This window comes from Clytia hemisphaerica, unplaced genomic scaffold, assembly GCF_902728285.1.
Source record: "Clytia hemisphaerica strain Z4C2 unplaced genomic scaffold, Clytia hemisphaerica genome assembly, whole genome shotgun sequence".
Classification (NCBI taxonomy): Eukaryota; Metazoa; Cnidaria; class Hydrozoa; order Leptothecata; family Clytiidae; genus Clytia; species Clytia hemisphaerica.
Window position 1 is genome coordinate 691,017 of NW_027104525.1, and position 22,514 is coordinate 713,530.

The 22,514-nt window shown below is 33.6% G+C and overlaps 1 protein-coding gene and 2 long non-coding RNA genes across 3 annotated transcripts; 1 reads left to right on the top strand and 2 right to left on the bottom strand.

Annotated features, from left to right (window-relative positions):
- Positions 1-4,102: 4,102 nt before the first annotated feature.
- LOC136822017 (uncharacterized) lies at positions 4,103-10,845 on the top strand. The gene is made up of 4 exons (XR_010848839.1): positions 4,103-4,471; positions 7,460-7,599; positions 7,889-8,142; positions 9,619-10,845. It is a non-coding gene; the product is annotated as an uncharacterized lncRNA (long non-coding RNA).
- Positions 10,846-12,203: 1,358 nt separating this feature from the next.
- Positions 12,204-18,002, bottom strand: LOC136821997 (origin recognition complex subunit 5-like). Its single transcript, XM_067078214.1, has 5 exons — positions 17,737-18,002; positions 15,966-16,454; positions 15,224-15,413; positions 13,799-14,002; positions 12,204-12,740 (listed from the first exon to the last, which is right to left on the bottom strand). Exons 1-5 carry the CDS (start codon positions 17,938-17,940, stop codon positions 12,490-12,492), a joined length of 1,338 nt encoding a protein of 445 aa, XP_066934315.1. The 5' UTR covers positions 17,941-18,002; the 3' UTR covers positions 12,204-12,489.
- Positions 18,003-18,237: 235 nt separating this feature from the next.
- LOC136821990 (uncharacterized) lies at positions 18,238-21,511 on the bottom strand. Its single transcript, XR_010848837.1, has 2 exons — positions 20,832-21,511; positions 18,238-20,347 (listed from the first exon to the last, which is right to left on the bottom strand). It is a non-coding gene; the product is annotated as an uncharacterized lncRNA (long non-coding RNA).
- Between the last annotated feature and the right edge of the window lie 1,003 nt (positions 21,512-22,514).

The window sequence follows — 22,514 nt, forward strand, 5'->3', positions numbered from 1 at the left end:
ATTTCTTTGCACAAATTTGAAAAATTTATCGGTGAGTAAAGAAATATCTCTTAACAAGTAAGATGAACCTATATCACTACCTCTAGGGCGTAAGCGGTCTCAATATCATGTTTATAAAATATTTTCAACATTTTATTTAATTACGATTTTCGACGATTTTAGTTTGATTTTCATGGATTGATAATCTCAGATCCACTCAGATTCTCACATCCTAAATCTAGCCTGAATATATTCAAAATTTCTCTCGTTATATCTAAGTTTTATCGAATCAAACCGGATTCTATTTGCTAAGTCTCACCTAAATTACTTTGGTTTTCCATGAGACGCCTTGGAAAGCGACAAATTTTTCAGAAATGCAAATAAAAGTTTTGCAAGACTTTGAAAAATTTCTCGGTAAGTAAAGGTGTATCTCTCTTATTAAGATATTTGCAAAATTGTTTACTAAGATATTCCATCGAGACTTAATATTAAATTTTTTCTTATTTTTTAGTTCTTGTTCTAATATTATAGTAGAAAAAGTGTACCTAATCTATCTTCGATAGAAGGAAAACTTTTATAAATAGTGCATAATCGAAACATTATCAAAATATATCTCAAATAATAATAATAATAATGTTTTACAGATTTCCAGGCCACCGTGCAAGCACATGGGCCTCTATAAATCGCTCATACATTGGTTTGGTTTATTACAAAGGTTAACTTCAAACAGATATGCAACAATAGTGACAGTTTCAATCATACTCAAACATTTTCTCTTTCCAAGCTAGACCGAGGTTTTCTTTAAACTCTTGTATTGTAGATGATTTAACTACTTTTTCAGGTAGGCTATTCCACTGTTCAATGCCCCGATAGTAAAGGGAGTTGCTCTGTGGTCCACGGACACCATCGTTCCCGAAAATTCTTACCAGTCAGAATTATGTGTCTCATTGGTCTTATTCGTGGTTCAATTTTAGGAACACACGATTTTCATAGTGATTTAAATGTTTAAAGATCTCAACCCATATCACTTACCGCACGCCTATATTTTAGACTTGGGATTCCAATTCTTTGTAGTCTGCTTTCATAACATAGTCGTCCACATGTTTCGACTGTTTTGTAGCGCGCCGCTGAACACCTTCTATAAGTTTTTTGTGTTTTTCAGTTTCGGTGACCAAATGACTTGGGCATATTCTAGGTGGGGCCTGACAAATGTATGTAAAGTTTACGGAATAATCAGGAGTGAGATACGTGAAGGTTCTTCTAATTAGACCAGCCATTGAGTTTGCCTTTTTACTTGGTTTGATATATGTTGGGTCGAATGAGAGATTTGGTCAAAGATAACTCCGAGATCCTTTTCGAATTGTACATGTTTCAGTAAATTTCCTCCGAGTGTGTATTGATGTACATGTTTAATTATATTCGGCTTACCTAACGTAGTACATGCATTTGTCGGGATGAAATTTTAAAAGCCACGTATCTGACCATTGCTGTAGTCGATCGATGTCCTCCTGGATTATAAGTGCATCTTCAATGGATTTACTTTATTGACAAGTTTAGTGTCGTCAGCAAATAGAAAGAGTTGTGATTTAATTGAATCTGGTAAATCGTTGATGTATAGAACGAAAAGGGTAGGCCCTAGGACACTACCTTGGGGTACTCCACTAAGAACTAATTGTTTTTCGGATTCAACTCCATTTACTTTAACTATCTGAAATCGATCCTTCAGGAAGTATCTGATCCATTCAAGCAACTTATTTCTTATTCCGTAGGCTTCTAATTTGATTAAGAGCCTTTGGTGGGGAACTGAGTCGAATGCCTTTGCAAAGTCAAAGTATACTGCGTCAACAGCTTTACCTTTAGCAATGTCTTCGGTCTTTACTATCCAAACGTTTTATTGTATGTGGTAAATGGTGGCGTCACACTTAAATGGGTGAAAATTACTCAAAAATATACTGAAAAATTGTGATTTTTCACATAATTCTCTTTTTGTTAAATTTGGCGCGGGATTTAATTTGGAGAATTGCCGAATTTGGAAATTTTGGCCAGGATTTAATTTGGCAAATTTAATCCCCGCCAAAATTTATCCACTTAAGGTAGTAAAGTACCAGCACCAATACTTAAAGCAAAACTTCCTAGCCTCCTTTCGTGTCAAATATCTTTCGATTGAATTGTTTTTTTTTTGCAAAAAATAATTTCACAGCTGACATGGGCAAAGATTGAAGTTTCTCAAGTTCAAAAATGGTGGTTATAGCATTGCTAGATAAAAAGCTGATTTTTTTCTTTTTCGTTTTTCATCTTCGTGTTTGAAAATTTTAGAAAAAATTTTATACGCATAATATTCCACTCTGGATTGCCTTTCCAAAACGTATATAATCGCTATCTAATTCGAAATCTATCAAAATAAATACGCAATTGAAAATTTACTGCCAGCTAATTTGAAATGTACTTTAATTGACCTCTTAACATGGTTGCAAGCTAAACAAAATATCTCTAAATGCAACTAAAACTGAATTATTATTGTTCCGAAGTAGGAACAAGAATTACTATTTTGAACTACTGGCATCTAAAGGTAAGTAGAGCAAATGGTATACTAGCAAAACTAAGACACTTTATGCCTTTAACGTTACTTAAAACAATCTATTATACAATAGTTCACTCACACCTATCCTATGCATCAATTGTATGGGGTCAAAGCGCCTATCTCAAAATTCTAGAATAAAAATGCCTCAGAATAATCATCCTCTTTTTGTCAACTTAGGAGTCCCAAAGCTTCAGAACTGGATACACGCTTTTTTAAAATAAGAATACACTTTATAAGAATGTCCATGATGAAAATGGCCAAAAAACTAAGAATGTGCTAAGAATATCACCATCATGGAATTTTGCTACAAGAGCTAAGAATGACATTTTAAGAGCATTTTCAATTATAAATTATCAATAATCCCCAAGTTAGGCCCAAGTTAGGCACACTACTTTTACAAAAGTGCCATTTTATGCTTGAGACGTATGTACTAAATGTTGAATCTATTATGAATTAGGATCCTAACCTAAGAATGTGCTGTAAGAATATTTTAGGATGATTTTCCCAAAAACGTTAAGAATATCCATGATGAAATGGATTTACACCATTCTTATAAAAAAAAGCGTGTATTCAAATGCAACATAACACTTGTACATGAATCTCTGAATAATCTTTCCTCCTATTGCTCTTCAAAATACCTTGAACTTTAAAACTATCGAAAAAAGTCAAAAATTCAAATTTTAAAAAGTTTGAAAAAAAGTAAAAGAAAATTCATAAAGTCAAAAAGTATTGTACACCTATTTTCAAGTGATTTACCCCTCGGTAATTTCCTGGCCTGCTTATTTTATTTATTTCATTCCCATTCCATGTTTTTGTATCCTTTCCTTAATCCACGCAAATAAACTTCTTTCAATTCAAATTCACAAAAATTTTCTTATGCTTTGAGATCACGTATACTTTAGTAAGATTTATTTTTACGAAAATTTTGGAAATCATATTTTTTAGCGTAACATGCTATTTTTGCGTTTAAGGCCCTTTTTTTTCCTTTTTTCAACAAATTTTGGGCTGGTTTGTCAAATTAAATCAACGTGACACTTTTCAAAACACTGATTCGCGAAAATGGGTCCAGGAAGCTTGGCGAATATTTTGGCTCACGATAATGAAGTTCTTAGCAAAAAGGATAACAAGTTTAAAAGTTTTTCTTCCTCATTTGTCATCCTTCCAAATATATTTTTAATGACAGTTTAAGGAGTACTAAAAATCTAACATTTTCTCGAAACTATCAGCTAAAAGGCATCTCAAAAAAATAGTTTTCAAATCTTTTTCAAAATAATAAAGAGTTGAAAAAAATGCATAAAAAGTAGATGATAACGCGACCGCTTCCGAATTTCTATTGATCAATCCACATGAAAAAGCATTTAAGAAAAAATTTCCCTTAGAAACGGGATGTTTTTAAAAACATGGGATGGAATTGAGATTATTCATTCGATTCAAATCGTGTGACCTATCGAATTTTCTTCGTTGAATCTTAAATGAATATTGAATGTAAAGAAAAAATATTTTTACGAAAAATTTAAAAGGAAAAAAAATTTAAACAAGAAGATGGGGTACCACGAAAAAGTTTTATTTTTGGGCTTCATATACCAAATAATAATTTGTGTTGAATGTAGAATTCAATCTTTTGGCACATACAAACACTATGAAATGGGCTTTGCTAACGTTGAGCTTTTCGAGCATTCTAAACTGGAAATTCAGCCATTTTTTGTAACAGAAGTTGAAAGTGCTATGGAATGTGCTGATGAATGTTTGATGGCTGATCCAAAGATAAATATGTGTCAAGGCTTCAATTTGTACACACGTGACCACCAAGCAACCAATAAGAGTAGTTGTGAATTATTGGCGAGACATCGATTTACATTACCGAGTACTTTGTTTGTCAGAAAAGCTGATTGGATGCATTATCAACCCGTGGTATTTTTCTTTTCTCTTGTTTTTTCTTTTCTTTTCTTTTCCTTTCTTTTTATTTCTAGTACTCACACACACAAAGAAATAACTGCTATTCCAAGTCAAACAAGTGATACTTTTATGGACCTACCTGTGTTATCAAACTAATCAATAAACATTGAAGCAATGAAGCACATAAGACATAACTGGTCAAAATAAAAACAAGCAACATGCTGAATGGACCTACCTAATGATTAACATCAGATGAAAAAAAGAAAAAAGTGACAATAATTGTACAAAAATTCAGAATGGAAAAAATAATGTAAAATGGTAAAAAGGAATTTCCCCAAATACGAAAATCACTTAAACCATTCAGCCCCAAAAAGCCTTTTAAGCTGTTTTTGGCCCAAATTTGCCCAAAAAAATTTTCCTTAAAAATCTGGCTCCGACACATTTTGGGCATTGCCATTTTGCATAATTGTGCAAAAAATCAGAAAAGAATTATGAGTCAACATTGAGAAAAGCTATATTTCTTATTTGGTTAAAGGGAATTTCCCCAAAATACGAAAATCCGTTTTTTAAGGCGAATAAGAATTTTCCAGGAAAAACCACTTCAGCTATTCTTTAGAGAATCTTGCCCTCCATCTTTGTACAAAAAATCAGAAAAAAGTAATGACAGGATTTTGCACAAAGTCCAAAAAACCCTATTTTTAGGCAGTTTTTGGCCCAAATTTGCCGAAAGATATTTTTTTCGAAAATCGGGCTCCGACACATTTTAGGCATTGCCATTTTGCATCATTGTGCAAAAAATCAGAAAAAAATAATGAGTCAACATTGAGAAAAGCTATATTTTCTTATTTGGTTAAAGGGAATTTCCCCCAAAATACGAAAATCCGTTTTTTAAGGCGAATAAGAATTTTCCGGGAAAAACCACTTCAGCCATTCTTTAGAGAATCTTGCCCTCCATCTTTGTACAAACAATCAGAAAAAAGTAATGACAGGATTTTGCACAAAGTCCAAAAAACCCTATTTTTAGGCAGTTTTTGGCCCAAATTTGCCCAAATAAATTTTTTCTCAAAAATCGGGCTCCGTCACGTTCTGGGCATTGCCATTTTGCATCATTGTGCAAAAAAATCAGAAAAAACTAATGAGCCAATCCTGAGAAAAGCTGGTAACAGACGAACAGACGAACGGACGAACGAACGAACGGACATGGGTTAATTTATAGAACCTCCACCGGGGCACCCGGAGGTAGGTCCAAAAATAAAGAAAGTTGAAAAGCATATCTATTGGGAGAAACTATCAACACTATTGAAAGAGATTTTTGAAAAAGAAATAAAAAAGCTATTAACGCTTTTATTTATAAAAATAATCCACTATCAGAAAAATGCATAGCTTTAATAAATAAGGTTGCCAGAAAACTCAAACCATCGCGCTCTACCGTGAGATTTTCTTCTTTTAGAAAAAATAATAATAAAAGTAATAATAATTTGGCTAAGAACATTGATCTATGCTTATAAATAGTGATTCTTATAGATAAAGATTCGTTTTTCAGCCAAAAAAATTATAAGTGTTTCAAGAAAACTCAAACTATCGCGCTCTAAGGTGACATTTTCTTTGTTTAGAAAAAATAATAATAAAATAATTATTTGGCTAAGAACATTGTTACAGCCAAAAAAATAATAAGTGTTTCTAGAAAACTCAAACGATTGCCCCCCACCGTGACATTTTCATCTTAAAAAAACTAACAAGTGATACTTTTATGGACCTACCTGGTTATGCATTTAACACATATATAATTGATATCTACGTGAGCGTGACCATTAAACAATCATTCAGAACACAAATAGTGACGATCTATTAAAATTAGTTGTTTGTTTCTTAATAAAAAAACGTTTTATAGAAACCAAAATTTCATGCTCTTGAATTAAAAAAGTTAATGATACAATTTTTTCAAGTCCAAAAAACCCGAATTTGCCCCAAAAAGAGCCAATCTCGAGGAAAGCTAATATCTAAGTAATTGATAATGTGCTTATGAATAAATATCAAATTTGGCCAGTTATTCTATAAAAAAACGCCAAGCAACCAAAATCTCATGTCTAAACACACAGATTCTTCAAAAGTAAGCCCTCATGAGCAAAAAAAACATCTATCTCATAAAAACATTGAGTAATTTAACTAAGAACATTGATGTATGCTTATTAATAGTGATTGTTATAAATAAACATGCGTTTTTTGAGCCAACAAAATTTTTTTGAAAAATCTGCTTGAGCCATCTTTTACCTATGATGAATCCCTACTTTCATGCAAAAAATCAGAAAAAATTAATGATCCAATTTTTCACAAAGTCCAAAAAAACCCGTTTGTTAGCCGTTTTTTGGCCCAAATTTGCCCAAAAAATTATTTTTTCGAAAATCGGGCTCCGTCACATTTTGGCCACTACCGTTTTGCACCTTTGTACCAAAAATCAAAAGATTCCTATGATTCAATCCTGAGAAAAGTTGGTAACAGACGAACGAACGAACGAACGAACGAACGAACGAACGAACGAACGAACGAACGAACGAACGAACGAACACAGGTTAATTTATAGGACCTCCACCCTACCGGCTGAGCCGAGTCCAATATCTTTTCTCGTAGCCCAATATTTTTCATATTGGATGAGACTGCGTCCAATACGCGCGTCGGATAATAATTGACAATATCTTTTTCACACCCTAATGTACGAAGTAAACAACAAGTGCTCTATTATAAAAAGGAATTTTCTTTCCGTAAACAATCTTCCTATTATTGTTGGAAAATTGCAAATCAAGCTGACAATATATTGCGGACACCTTTTCAATATATTGCCGGCACTCATATATTTTCAATATATTGGTCTGACGATACATTGTGTAGTGTATGTAGCCCTTAGGATTAAGACAATTTCGATGTCAATCGTACTCTACACGGAGACGAGGTTATACAATTCTTCAAGTTTAGTTTAAATATGTTCTTTTCTATTATCGTTTTTAGACTGTATGTGCAAATCCAGCACCGTGTGTGATCCAATTTAAAGAAAATCGTGAGGTGTGTACCGAGAGTGGAAAGTGATTCGGTAGATTGTATATGTCAACCATATTGGAGAGGAGACCACTGCAACGAAGAAGAAAAAGGTTAGATTTGGTCTACCGCTTATTGTTATTTTACAATGGTTGCTATTTTTTCGCCCTATTAGAGTTTTATAATGTTGATTCTTTAAAAAGTCCAATATTAAATACTCTTCTCCAAAGAAACACTGAAATATATCATTTAACATTCTTTAAAATTCGTTTAAAAAACTGAAATCATCAGCCCTAATGTACTTTTGTAAAACCTTGTGTCAACAAGTAGATTGGCCTCCTCAACATGAGCCCTACGACATTCTAAAAAAGCTAATTAAGGATCAATTTTTTTGTTCTGTAGAAGCTAAACATTACACTATCCAAAGTGGTGATGTGGAACTTGGTAGAAACGTTATTCGTCCACAAGAATACATCTCCATCTCAATGTGGGTGAAACTGGCGCAAGTTCAAACACCGAACATCGTATTGATAGACATCAAAGCTGCCAATTGGAGATTCATTGCCGAATGTATGGAAGATTCTTATGGAGGACAACAAATCATTTTTCAATTAACGAATCTTGACAGTGACCAGATACACGATCAAACTTATGTTGTAAGTTTATATTTAATAAATTTCTTTGATTTATTCAGACTGACTCCTTTCCTACCACACTTTTCTTCCTTAACCTGTTCTGATGTATAAGACCTTTAAATTTGGTATCTTTCAGTGAAGAGTAAAAAATCATTTTTAACAGTGGACTGACTTTCCACACCAATACGCTTTTCTTATAATTTGTTAAAAACGCGTACTGTATGTATTTTATTTCTAATACTACTTGCCCTTTCAAGGGTCTGGTGTAAAAATACAGGCTTTTTTAAGATTTCTTAAGAAATTGCCAAAATTGAGGGTGAAATATTCTTAGCATATTCCAACTTTTTTTAGACTTGATCTTTATACAAACACGACAAATTATAATTTGAGATTTTTGAGTGCACATTAGGAGCTAAAATTATATTTCTGCTTCACAGTTTCAATTTAGTCAAACAAAAAACCCAGTTTTTTCTGTTAACCAAAATACAAGATTACTGTATTCTTATCAAATCTGTGAAACTCACCCTAGAAGGTATTCTTAAGATATTCTTACGATTTGGCCAATTTTCGCCCTGATATTCTTATGGAAGTTATTCTTATTAAGCGTGTATAGACTATGCTTGTGTACCAAAAGTTTAAGGTACCCTGTCTCCCTGAAACGTAATTAAGGTTTGAATATGGGACTTACTATCGTAAACATTTATTTCTTCATGCTAACTAGTTAGTCGGAATAAGATTAACCTAGACAGCCATTTTGAAATAAATTAGTTTTTGCTAATATATTTGAAAACTCAAAGGGTTTCAAAATAAAGCAGGAATTTATTCAGCGAAACCAAGGAAACTAAATCAAAATGTATTCAAAGAATACTCAATAATTCTATATGTGCATTTGGGTTTGAATTGCATGAATTTTCAGGGCAGGATTCCAAATTTCCCATCAGTAAAATATTTTCAAGTATGAATCATTCATTATGTATATCCGCTAATGAGAAAGCTTGAAATACCCAAAAATCTCAATATATTTCGACTTTGATAAAAATCGTCTGTAAAAAATATTCATCGGCAATAATTTTTCATCGGTAAAAAGAAAAAACACTGGAAACAATTCATCGGCATAAAACTTCATCGATGATTTGAAACCAAGCGATCACCTTTTAAACGACGAATTTCCTACTGTACGAAATAAAACAAGTGATACTTTTATGGACCTACCTGTTCATAAAACGAATAATAAAAGTTTAATGAAGGCAATGTAGCAACAAAAACTGAATAAAATATTTTGCAAATTGGTGCCAAAAGTTTTCTTGTCTTTGTACAAAAACTAAGGTCCAAAAAACCCTATTTTTGGGCATTTTTCGGCGCAAAGATTTTTTATCATAAAATGAACTTTTTTCATATTCAGCATACTCCAGGAAACACACTCAAAGTACACTCCTTTAGACCTCCCGGTAGGTCCAAAAGAAGAAATTTAACAAAGAAAATACATTTTTCTTTTAGGCAGGAGGTTTGAAGGAGAGTCAATGGTCGTTGTTGGCTTGTTCTCCTTGATTTCCGTCTTGATAGAGGGAACGTGACATGTTTTTTCAACCAAGATGTATTATACCACTCAACCTTCCACGCCAATCAAACCTTCGCTGATCTTTACCTCAATGTTAACACAGTACCAATGACCACAAGCGTTCCAGATTCATCTTTAAAAATTCATATGAAGAATATCTGGTGGTGGCCCAAAACATTTTTCATCCCAGAAGAAATCCCTTCAATGTTTTCTCAAACTTGGTTCCCAAAAGGAACGAGCTTACTACCATGTAGGAAATAGTATTCCAAGTGTATCGGGAGATATCAAACATTAGTGACGAGTTGACTAAATAATCAAAATGTAATTAAACTCTCTCCCCCAAAGCCGAATGGGAGTTAAATAACCGCAGCGGCGAAGCAAAATTACATATGGAAAAAGATCCATACCAGACGTCAGACAATAATTGTTGGCTAACCCAAAGGCGGATCGTTAATTGCAGACGGCGGAAATGAATCATAACAAACTCAAGAAAATGTTTTGTCTCTTTAGATATAAAAACAAACTTCGAAGAGGCAAAAAAAAAAACAAAGACAATTTTAATAACTTGATACCTTATGCAACATTGAATTGAGAAAATGTTTTAGTTATGGCTTAGAATCTAAAACTTATTTGAAGGCTTCCATAAGTTTCATTAAAAAATACCATGTACGTTTAGTATTTGGTATTTAAATTTAAAACTTTTTTAAAATTTTACGATTTTTCAATTTTTTTACAAGCTATAGGAACACGCATCACTGTGACAATTATCAGAAAGATAAAGCAATGTAAATAGTTTTTTTTATCGTCAACTCTTTCAGTTCCGTACCAATCTTCGAAATGTACGATAGAGCGGTGGAAGTTTCAAATTCCCGCCACATTTTCAGGATTTTTCTCCTTTTTCTCTCAGGCACACCGGCAAAAATAATAATTTTTGTTTGAACAAAATTTTTCGCCCACCTCCAGTCCTGCTATTAATCCTTTGTGTAATAACAATGAGAGAGTTTCCTCAGGAATACACCTTTTCGACCGTAACCGCCAATTGCCGTGCGGGCATTTTTTTGTCCGTTTTACCACACTAAAACCGTCTTTTTTTCGCACCTACAGACATTAGAAAAAAGTGTAAAAGTAGGATTGGATCGAGTTTAGGGTGGTAAATTAAATAATAAAGTGGCATGCGCTGATCTAAGGCAAAAAAATTTCCCTGGAAGAGTCGAAGAAACACGCACCCATATATATTGTAATTATTCGTTAATTATTGAAAAGATGAATAAAAAGTAACAAAAAGATGGTTCCTTTCAAACTTGTTCCCCATGACTAGATATCATTAGCAATCCTCAGAGCCAGCCCGAACAGATGTCAGGATTAACAAAATACTTTGAACTTTAGATATATTGAAAAGAAAAGAAATTCGTCCAATGTGATGAAATTGACGGGAATTCTTCAGCGATTAAAGAAAATATTAAAGTGAAGAAAGTTTGACAGATATGGCGGTTTTGTTCCTAACCCAATTAATTTCTTTTGTATGCACCAACATCGTGCTATTGCGTAGGCCTTTAAAACTGCAATGATTTTATCCCCTTTTATCCAACAGTCACCAAATTAATGTCACCACAGAAATAGAGCCAGGGTTATAGTAATAGAAAAATAATATGAATCATGAATTTTGCCCTTATGAAGTGAATACAGTCGCTCTCGACACGCGACACTTCATTTTAATACATAAGGGCAAAATTCATGATTAATATCTGTGGTCACATGGCCAAACTTTCCGTTAGTGTAGTAGTTGGTGGATTCCAACACTAGCAATGTGGAGATGGATTTCTCCCTATTCATTGTCTCTGTCCAGTCACTAGACAAGAATTCACTTCCAGCTCTACCAAGTGGCAATTGAGTCCTCCGGTTCCAAATGGACCCGTAGCTCAATGGTTGAGCATGGCATGATTGTGAGTTCGAGTCTAGCCGGATCCTTTGGTTTTCCAACGGTTCTGGTGGCTGGTCAGAAAACAACATGAGAGCAACTGTATTCACTTCAATAGAATAATAGCAATTAGAATATAAAAATCAAATCTTACTTTCATCTCCAACAGCTTGACTTTCCAAACCTTTCTCAGTGTTCACAGGCTAGAGGAACCACCAATCAATGACCACCAGGAGTTCAAATTTCCATCAAAATGATCATTTCATTTAAAGCCAAATCACCAAGGAGGTCAATTCGTTTTTGTTTTTTTTTTACATATTTTATATTTTTTTAGAGCATCATCTAAAAAAACAAAGTATAAAATGAATCAAAGTTCGAGGGAAGATAACGAAATAAAAAATCATTCGCTCTAAGTTTGAATCAATGTTTAAATCTTAACAAATACCGTTGAAATAAAGAATATTCCGAGCACTATAATCTTTGAGTAAAATAATAAAACAAACTTTTAAAAATGGTAAGCAAAACAAGAATGAAAGCGAACGGATTAACGAATGATGCGCAAAAAATTGGGATGTTGATTCAAACCGTACACAAAAGCACAAAAAGTTCAAAAAGTAAAAAGTTTTGAATAAATATATTTTGAATGATATAATTATTTTTGGTAAATTCTATTACAGGAGCTCCTTGTCAAAATAAATGAATTAAAAAAACAGAATAAATCATCGAGAAACTTTAATATAAGATTTGAGACTGGAGAATATTTCTATTAGTTTTGCTTTCAAAAACGTAATCCTCAAAAAGCTGATTCCTAATACTCACGCGAGTTTGAGTGCGAGTTTAAACTTACCCCCCCCCCGCTCCTTCTTAAGGGAAAAAATATTTAAAATCTTCTTCAAGTATACTCATATAAATATTCTCCCATATCGAGGTCTAGTTGCTTAGCAATGGACAATGCAAAATCGAAGGATACCAAGCATTTATATTTAGGCGTGTCCACTTGGTCATCATTGGAAGTCTTTGCCAATAGTTGCAATGTTACCAGGCTGGAAAGTTGGGATAAAATGTTGGCGGAGGAACTGGCTCCACCTTCAACGATACTGTAAAAGATGGCCATTAGACGGTCCAGTTGAAATGGCTTGGGTCCTGGAAATAAAATTGATATAGGTTTAGAACTATGAAACATGGATGATCATTCTAAAAATGGCTTTTGAATCACCTAACTGCCAGCTTAATATGAACTTTGTTCCCAACTATTGACGCTCACTGAAGGCACTATGATTCACCGACGTTAATGTGAAGTGCTTTACAGCCTGGGATACAATACTATATCATAAACAAGCACAGCGCATATTGGACCTACTTAATGATAAATATAGAATGGAAATATAAAAGGAAGTAAAATAAGAAACGTATAGGGACTGAAAAAATATATATGTCATCAAAATTCGACAAAAATACGAGAAATAGTTTATTTTAGCAGTTCTTGCAGGTTCTTGAGAATTAGTTTTCAGGCAAGGCAAAATCCAAACAAAGATTTATAAAATAAATGTATGATATTTTGAGTTGCAATGATCCATTGTTTCAATTAGTTTGTTACATAATAATTTTACAAACAAAAAGTTTTGTTTCATACGGCGAACATTATTTATGATAATTAAGCAAGTTTAGCACACAAACTCAGAGTGTTTATTAATGTTTTTGACAATACTTTTAGAGTTCCATATTCAGACTTTGTTGAAAAGTATTGTTGATCATTATCTTACATTTCTACACAAATGCTTTTGTGTGAAAAAACAAAGAAATATTAGGAAAAAGTCCAATGAAAATCTGCAAAAACGGCGATTACCGGCATATTTCCGACAATTTCCGGCCTGGGAAAAAAATGTTCTCCAAATTCCGACTCGGTGGACATTGCTAATGCGCATCTTTGTGCAAAATATCAGAAAAAACTAATGATGAAATCTCGAGAAAATGCCAAACAACGGCTTTTCCGGCCTATTTCCGGCGTTTTCAGCAGGAAAAATATTTTTTCGAAAATCGGGCTTCGTCACATTTTGGGCATTATCATTTAGCATCATTGTGCAAAAAATCAGAAGAATCAAATGAGCCAATTCTGAGAAAAGCTTGCATCAGACGATCGGACGGGAGGCCACAGGTTAAAAGGACCTCCGAGGTAGGGCCAAAAAAGATAAGACTATTACCTAGAAACTTCTTGTCTAAGTTCTTAGCAGCTTTAGCCGAAGCTTTTGCTCTTTTTGACATTCTGCCAGCAGTTTTCTTGGTGAAAAACCTACGATCGGTGTTTGCAGGATTGTAAGATGCAAAGTATGCAGCCAGTAACATATATTTTGAATAGTACGGTAGTTCAACTTGATTCTTGATTTTAGTCTCGTCTGCAGGTGTTACTAGAAATTGAGAAACGAATATGTCATAAGATCTTAAATACTTCCATTTATCTTTCATTCAGTCTTTTCATCCCTCAATTCATTCTTTGTCTTCTTTACTATATTGCACCCCTGTCGGACCTGTCGGGCAGTGAAATTTTGAAGGTATCAGATATTTTACTTTCAGAACTCAGGGTCGCCGTTCAACGTAATTCCCACCATTTTCTTACTTAGTATTTCTAAACAAAAGAAAGAACAAATCCCGAACGCCCCTGCCGTACGTACGGGCACAAATTTGATAAATTTATTGTAAATATTATATCACAGCATGCAAGGTGCACCACCTTTCTATTGTCAAATAAAACAACATCTTTAAAAGTAGAGTAAATTTGACACTAATATTAGTCAGTACAAAGGCTTGGAAGGGTATTTTTAGTCGGTTGGCAGGTATTCTGTCAGCAATTTCCCTTGCCAAGAGTGGCTGATCTGAGGGTGGTTCAGTATATTCTATGGCGGATAATGTTTGTTTTAGCAATACTTAAGAAATGAAGACTCTCTGTCCTAAATTTTGAACCCCCTCAGATCCACGTTAAAGCCTCATAAACTTTACACAAAAGATAAAGGAGAATGGGCTATTCCAGAAAAAGATTTTAACCCCCTTTGTTGAGGAGGTCTTTTTTGGGAAAGGAGTCCACCCTGGATTATGTTTCATTTTTTTAGGACCCCTTTAGATTTTTTTGTCTTTTTTTGAAGCACCCTGGATTTTCCAACTTATTTTACTTATTTTTACTGACCTGGATTTTTATCCTTGAAAATTCAGACCCCCCCTGGATTTTTTATTTTCCAGACCACCCTGGACGTCAGACCTCCTCAACATCATCATCATCCTTCGACCGTTAGGTCGGAAATACCGAGTATCTCTCTCTCCACAGCTCACGGTCTGACATAACTGTTTTCAGTTCTTCTAACTCGAGCCCTGTTTCCCGCCTCAAATTGTCGAGGAAAGTTCGCTTCCTTGAGTGTCTAGGACCAGTAGGGCACCACAATAAGATATCTGAAATGATTTCAGATTTTGCTCTGAAACAATGGCCGGAGAAGGTTAGCCTCCTGGAAGAAAGAACAGAAGAGATTCTAGGGAGACCTTGGTAGATTTGGGCGAGGTTGGGATGATCTCTCCAATCCTCAACATAGAGGGTACAGACCATTTCTGGAATAGCCCAATATATTTAAAAAACATCATACGTAAACTGTGCTGTTCTTTTTCAGCCATTTCCAATTTTTTCCATTGTTCACTTGACACCTGACGCAGGTACACTGTTTTGACAGCTTTCCGTAGATGCGGGGCAATATTCTGCCACAGTTTGTTGATCTCAGTGGCTTTGATACGACCAGATTCAATAGGTTCGCAGTATTTTTCAAAATTGATCATTGCCTGAAATAATTTTGAAAGAAACTTTGTCATGCCCAATATGGAGTTCAGATGAACAGTTTTACCACCTTCCCTTGGAAATAGCCTATAATTTTATTAGGCTGCTCTGGGCTGCTATCTGAGAATACGTACAAATTTTTTCCAGCCTAAGAAAACGAAAACGACTGAAACCACTTTTAAAAGTCGAAATGATGGAATCCCCATTTTATGGTCGAGAAGTTATTTTGCTCTTAGCTCGAAAAAGCATACGGGAAAATCGGGTCGGGGCTCAATTATGCTTAGCAAAATCTCATTTTCAGATTTAATTTTTATGTTTATTTATATGCTTAGACTTCGTTTTGTTGATTTTCTTTGGGTTTATGGAAGTTTCGAATTTTTAATTTGGAACATTGATTCGGCTCAAAAATGTAATTTGGCGCCGCAGTCTAAAATCTGAGAAAGCTAAAACAGCTTTAAAAGTAACCCTAAAAATGCTTGTTTCTTTCTTTTCTTTTCTGTTTGAGCCTAAGTATGCTTACAAACGTTATTCTTACAAAAAAAGAGAGTGTATCTTACCAAGTGTCTCAACTCGTTTGTTTCCCTACAAGCTAAATAAAATACATCCACAACAGTCTGACAATATCGTTTATAAATCTCTTCTCCATAACTCTTTGGTGCATCCAATGCCATTATATTAACAATCTCACTTTTGGTGTAGTCTGGAAAATGTATCGTGATTGGTAAAATAAAACCATTTGAGAGAAAGAATTTCTCAAGAACAATATCAGTGATGAATATTACACAAATATTAAGTCCAGTCAATTCTCCTAACCGCATAAAAGCTGGAAGCAAATGTGACTCCATATTGGTTCGTAATCGTTCGGCTTTATCCAATATAATGTAAAACGTTTTGTTTGAATTCAAATCTGACAGTTTTAACAGACGACAAAACTCCATCATGCTTTGACATGTTTTACTGAGCGGATAACCTGCATCTTTGAGAATTTTATGGTATAAATGACGACAGGTAAAGTGTTCAATACAATTGATGTAGGAGTGACATATCTAAATGGAATAGAAAAACAACAGGCTTTCAAAAAATAAAGCTTTTGTATTTAAATTTTAGGACATAAAAAATTCTAAAATATAGAAAATCTAAACTTTTATAATATAAAATAATAAAATAAAATTCTTGGATTGGATTTTGTTGTTGCAACCCGAACAATAAATATCTCTTGAGTTTTTTATTTTTCTAAAAAAGCGATGCATTGTGGGATTGTTTCGAGGGTATTACCATTGAGTTTCAAGCCGAAGGCTAGAGGTCAATCTCCTTGGTAGGATTTGAAGCCAACAAATCCTACCAAAGTTGCGCGGCCTTGAGCGACCCGCCTGGTTTTTACACAAATGACAGATTGAAACTAAAATTTACCGCTTAATTTCGAAAAATATATCACTCGAAAACAAAGGAATTGCTAGATTCAATCCGTCATCAAAAATACGGCGCATATTTTAAGGCTTCAATTTTTCTTGCCTGAGAAAGGTTAGAGATTGACCTCTATAGCCTTCGGCTTGAAACTCAATGGGTATTACAACAGAAACCTCTTAGGAACTCCTCGAGGGAATTCTATTGTAATACGTAAAAAATGCTAATGTCTGCCTTGGTTTGCCATTACAACATATGGTTATTGTAGGTTACAGAAGCCCTTCCTACAGGTACTTGCTATCGTGAAGTCAGTCAATTCTCTGTTATTCGAACTTCTATTATTCGAATAGTGTAATTCGAAAAAAAACATTGGTCCCCTCAACAGGTGGAAATTCGTCTAAAATACTTTCCTTTAATGCTTTATCCAAATCTTTTGGTAATTCGAAAAGAACCCTTGGTCCCAAGAGGATCAAATTCAGAGAGACTCAAATATCAATAAGTATAATCGGGAAATGTAATAAGCTAGTGAATTTCAGTCAATCAGGTTTCTTCGAAAGATATATTTTCCGTTCACGTTCACGAATAATTGATTGTAATGAAAAATAGACACCCCTTTTTTGTGACATTTTTAGTGTAAGTCACATATCTATTCATAACTTGAGAACAGTATGTGGCTTACAGTTAAGATTAGTTCCATGGTTAAGCTGAGGAAATTTTCTTTCATTCATGAATAATTGTTGGTACTGAATCTCACTAATATCAACTTGTGTGTAGAGAGTGCTCGATAAATTAGTAGATACAATATCTATGTTTCAAACTCAGAATTCATGGTATTCACTGATGATTGGTGCCTGAGCACCATGAAACTCTGAGTTTGAAGCATAGATATTGTGTCTCTTTGTTATAATATCAACTTATACATACCTGTAAACGATCCACCATTGTTTTGACCACGTGACTCTTCCCAGAGCCTGTATTTCCGTAAAGGAATAAGGAATTTGTTGTAGCAGGTGTATCTTCATTGGTCATATAACATAAAAGTTTCTGAATAACGTTTTCACGACATGGGCATAACTTATTCAGAATGTCGATGCTTTCCTCCTCTGTCATTGATATATCCATTTTCATCAATCAAAACTTTTTTCAATTTTTTGTTCTTTTTTTTCTTTTTTTTCTTGTTGTTATCTACTGAAAGAGAAATATTAGACGCAGTTATTGAACAAGGGGAACCGATTTTTATCAAATAGATATTGAAAAATTCAAAAACTTGAAAAGACAATTGTTGTCTAGTTTTTAACCAGTTGAATAAAAAAGGTAAAACTAACTATTCATAAGAAATGTCTACATCAAATTTCTAGCCTGATTATGCCACTTTTCCATAGCTAAGAGAGCTTTCTTTTTATAGGAAAATCGCCCCGAAAATCGTTATAATCATTGACACCAAAGTTTATATTACACAAAAAGAAAATGCTCAACAAAAAATATAATACACTCTTTCAAAATTAAACCTAGCATTCGCTGCTTTGGGAGTCTCATAGTATCCTCCCATAAAAAATAAAGCAACTAAAATATTATGAAAAAGTTAGTGTTAGATAGTTATTTTTATGTACAAATTTGTAAAAACATAAAAATACTAGTGACTACAAAGTGATTTGGTAAAATAGCATTTTCAATAAACATAAAAGCTGGATGATGCCACTGATTTCTACTACTTGACTGGATCAGGCTTCACATATAAAAGGAAGTGTTCGGTTCTAGAGCTTCTTTTTTATAAGAACAAACTATATAAGAACATTAGGCTTCGATGGCCAAAATCTTAAAAACAAGTTAAGAACATTCTAAGGCTTTGCGGACTCTAAAACACACAATTTCTTAGGAAAACGGACCAAAATACTCAGAAACTCGTTAAATAAGAACATGTTAAGAACATTTTTAAGCTTAAAACTCAAAAAGTTAAGAACATCAAGGCTTCAAAAATTTTGGATGTTCTTATAAAAAAAACGTGTAGTCCATTTCAGCCTGGCATTTATTAACAGCGTGGTCGAATATTTTGAAATTCAAAAGTTTGAAAATCTAGTGTAAACATTATTGAATAACATGACAGAGTAGTCAGACCATAAAAACTTAACACTTTCGTGGGAATTCTACTAACTAACAGAAATTACCTAGCGTGTATAGGAATATTTACCCACATTGTTTAGGCCTGGCGAAGGGCGAATTTTGCCGGTCCAAGGCACGAAAAAATTACAATTCTCCGTTCGAAAAGTTCGGTTCGCCGCCTCAAGTAAATATTTACGCTAATCAATACACTGCACTTGCTAAGAAATCGCCGGCCTAGAATCTAGAAATCGGCAGAATTCATTTTTCATTCGCCAGCCTACCAAAAACAAAGCAAAACTCTTGGCTGGGTATGAAAATAAAGAAACGAATAAAAACAACTTAGGCTGTGATCACGAGTGAGCAGGCATAGCATCCGATTAAATTGAAAGTAAGTTTGTCTTGATTCAAACCAGTTCAAACAGCCGCTGCTTAAGACAGTGGTGTGTCAGAAATATGATATGATCATGTCTATATGTATGATATTGGAATAAAACTAAAATTAAACTAGAGAAGTGATAAAAACTAATTTAACATAACTATATCATCATCGTCGTCAGCCAAGCTTGTCCATTTAAAATTTGTATACATGGATATGAAGGGACTCTGTGTCAAACAAAGAAAAAACTGACTTAAAAAGTCCAAAGTAATTCCTTCTTCGAATTTATTATCGAAAATATCTCTAATGCGTAACAGATTGACAACTTTATGTTGATTTTCCAATTCTTTGAATCTTGTTCGCTCAGCTTCAGAATCAACAGGAATGCCACCATCATCTTTAACAGGGAATTTGACAACTTTTTTTCCTGTAGTTCTGTCAAAAAAATAACTGAGTAACAGCTCTCCATCTATGCGCAGTTGATTCAAGAATGGAAATGAATTGACATAAGACCACTCAATGCGGCTGTTATCATTCAAAATAAAGAACAACTACTTCCTCTTTGTTAGTGAAAGTACACTCATCTAGTGAAATCCTTTGTAGCAAAGCAAATGCAGCTGGTGGTAAGGGTTTCATGGAGCATGCAAGCAAGATTATGGGTTTGAATAATGTCAACAAGTTCCGCAAAATTTTATTTAAATGATGATAAGAAAGAGTGTCAAAAATACCCATGAAATGATCAAAATAATTTTTTATCATGAATGTATACTGAGCTTCCACTTTGGGGAAACATTTACTATATGAAAGCTCATACAAGAATTTATCAAAACTTTTAGCAACTATTTCTTTGAGTACTCAATCCGTCGAACAATTTCATTTTCATCGAAACCATTATTAACATTATCATCATTCTCAAGTGGATTTTCTCGATATGCAACAAGCTTCAAAAGAAATTCTGGTGTGACTCTTTCTTTATCTTCTTCATTGATAGGAATTTGTTTGAGATCATCAGCAATATATTCTAAGTAGGTGTTTGGGTCTTCATTAATTGACAAATAACTGAAAAAAGAGAAATGTTGTAGAAGATTGTAACATATTCCCTGGCAAATTATGTCAACTTTTCATTAGAACTGACAAAGTATTTACGAATCCTACAGGAATAAGTAAGTACAAAAAATCAGTCCTGTTGACATCAGTTACACTGCTCTCAACACACCTGTCAGCTGCTTTACAAGCCTACTTTTTTCAACATATTATATTTAACAAACAAGGTTACTATGCGTACTCGTATAAAATTGATTTCCCCAAATTATGACTTATATCATGTTTTACTGAAATAGTATACACACATTGCACGAGAGACTGCTGACCAAGCAAACATAAACGCTGAAGACAAAATGGCCTTAATGGGAGAGACTGTAGAATTCATCCATTTTATAAAGAGAAAATTTTTAAGGTAAGTAATGACTAACTTGTCGTTCGAAAAATCAATGTGAAAATTGATAAAAATATAAGTAAATCTTTTAAACGTTTGTTAACTTACCGGCATTGCTTAATAATGGCATTCCAGTCACATATGGGATCAGCTACTTGTGCAAAATACAAAGTTCTTTCTTCCACTGAGTAAGGGTGGTGAATGACAGCCGAAACAAATTCATGGTCAAGCTTCTTCTTTCCTTTATAATAACCATCAATATTTACTGTATTCATGAGAAAATAAATCGGTTCTCATAAACCTCATAGCAATACCAGTGGTTGATCCATGTGTTTGAACTATGGTCAACATCGACCGGTGGGAATATATCAAGTCCAGATGTTGAAAGTGCCAAGCTTTTCATGATGAACTCAATTATTAATTTATCTTTAGCAGTATTTGCATTCTCCAATGTACGATAGTTATATGCCATATGTGAGAAATGAGACAGAATGGACTTGCATAAATGAAGAAAAATTTGAAAGTTCTTGTAAGAGCAAGTAGTGTAGCAATCCATTGCTGTTTTGATGAGGAACTGCTGCATCTTCTTTTGCATGAAATTCAAGGCCATATTTTCTTTAAAATGCATTTTAAGGATTTTTGATGCTTTTGCCAAGTTGATGCATGATTGCAAATCCAATAAATCAATAATCTTTATCAAACAATCTTCATTTAAATCTTCAAGTGTTTTGGTATCCATCATATTTTATTGTCTTTATATTATACTATTTATTATAGAAAAACAGTTTTTCTAAAAAGATGAAAAGAAAAGAAAAGTATATGGAGATATAATAGAGTATAATGGACAAGGTTATTATTTAAAGGTATCGAAGTTTGTGATATTATAGACTCATTGCATAATTCATAGGGTCAGCCCAGGTCTAGGTCCAAGGCAAAAAAATAGGTCCCCCCAAATATTAAAAGTTTTTTCAGCAGCCCCCAGTCCTATACCTAGTATAAAATATTTGTTGATTTAAAATATAGTTTAAAAAAAATTACATCTCTATTCTTTTGCCATCCTCGAAATCTTAACAGTTTTTAAGATGTAATAAGGCCCCTATTCAAAACATATCTTTTGACTGATTAAAATTAGTTTGGAATAAAGAAAAACCTTCTGGAAAATTCTTTTTTTTTCAAGTAATTTTGCAATCATTTGAATTGAAGACTCCACCCTAGCACTGAAGGGCAAGAAAAGGACTTAGAACAAGAATTTTTTGGATTCTGACACTTCAATATTTTGTATAACCAAAATAAAATGATAGCTTTTTTATCAATTTGAAATTTTGACCTAGATGTTAATTTTCTCATGGAATTCATGTTTTGAACTTGAATGTTGACATGTGAAATTTTCAAACTTCAACCTCAAAAAACCAACCTTGCCACTATGTGCCTCCAAAAGATTTTCATACCACAGTGAAGCCAAGACACCCAAGTTTAATTTACATCAATTTTAGCTGTTTTGTTTATTTTGGACAATTTTCAGAGTACAAATTTTAAAAAAATTTCAATTTTTTCTCTACTTTTAGTCATTTTTGCCACTTTTTAAGGTGAAAATTGGAAAATTTTTCAATATTTATTTTCTGACAGGATCCCCTAATTTAACACAACACACAGTAGTATGGCATAAACATACCCCAAACATTTTTGGGTTGTTCTCTTGCCAAAATAGCGAATTCTTTTGGCCCATAAATTAATGTACGAGCCAAATTCAGGCCACAAAACTTTTGGATTTTCATCATCCATGTTCCGGAT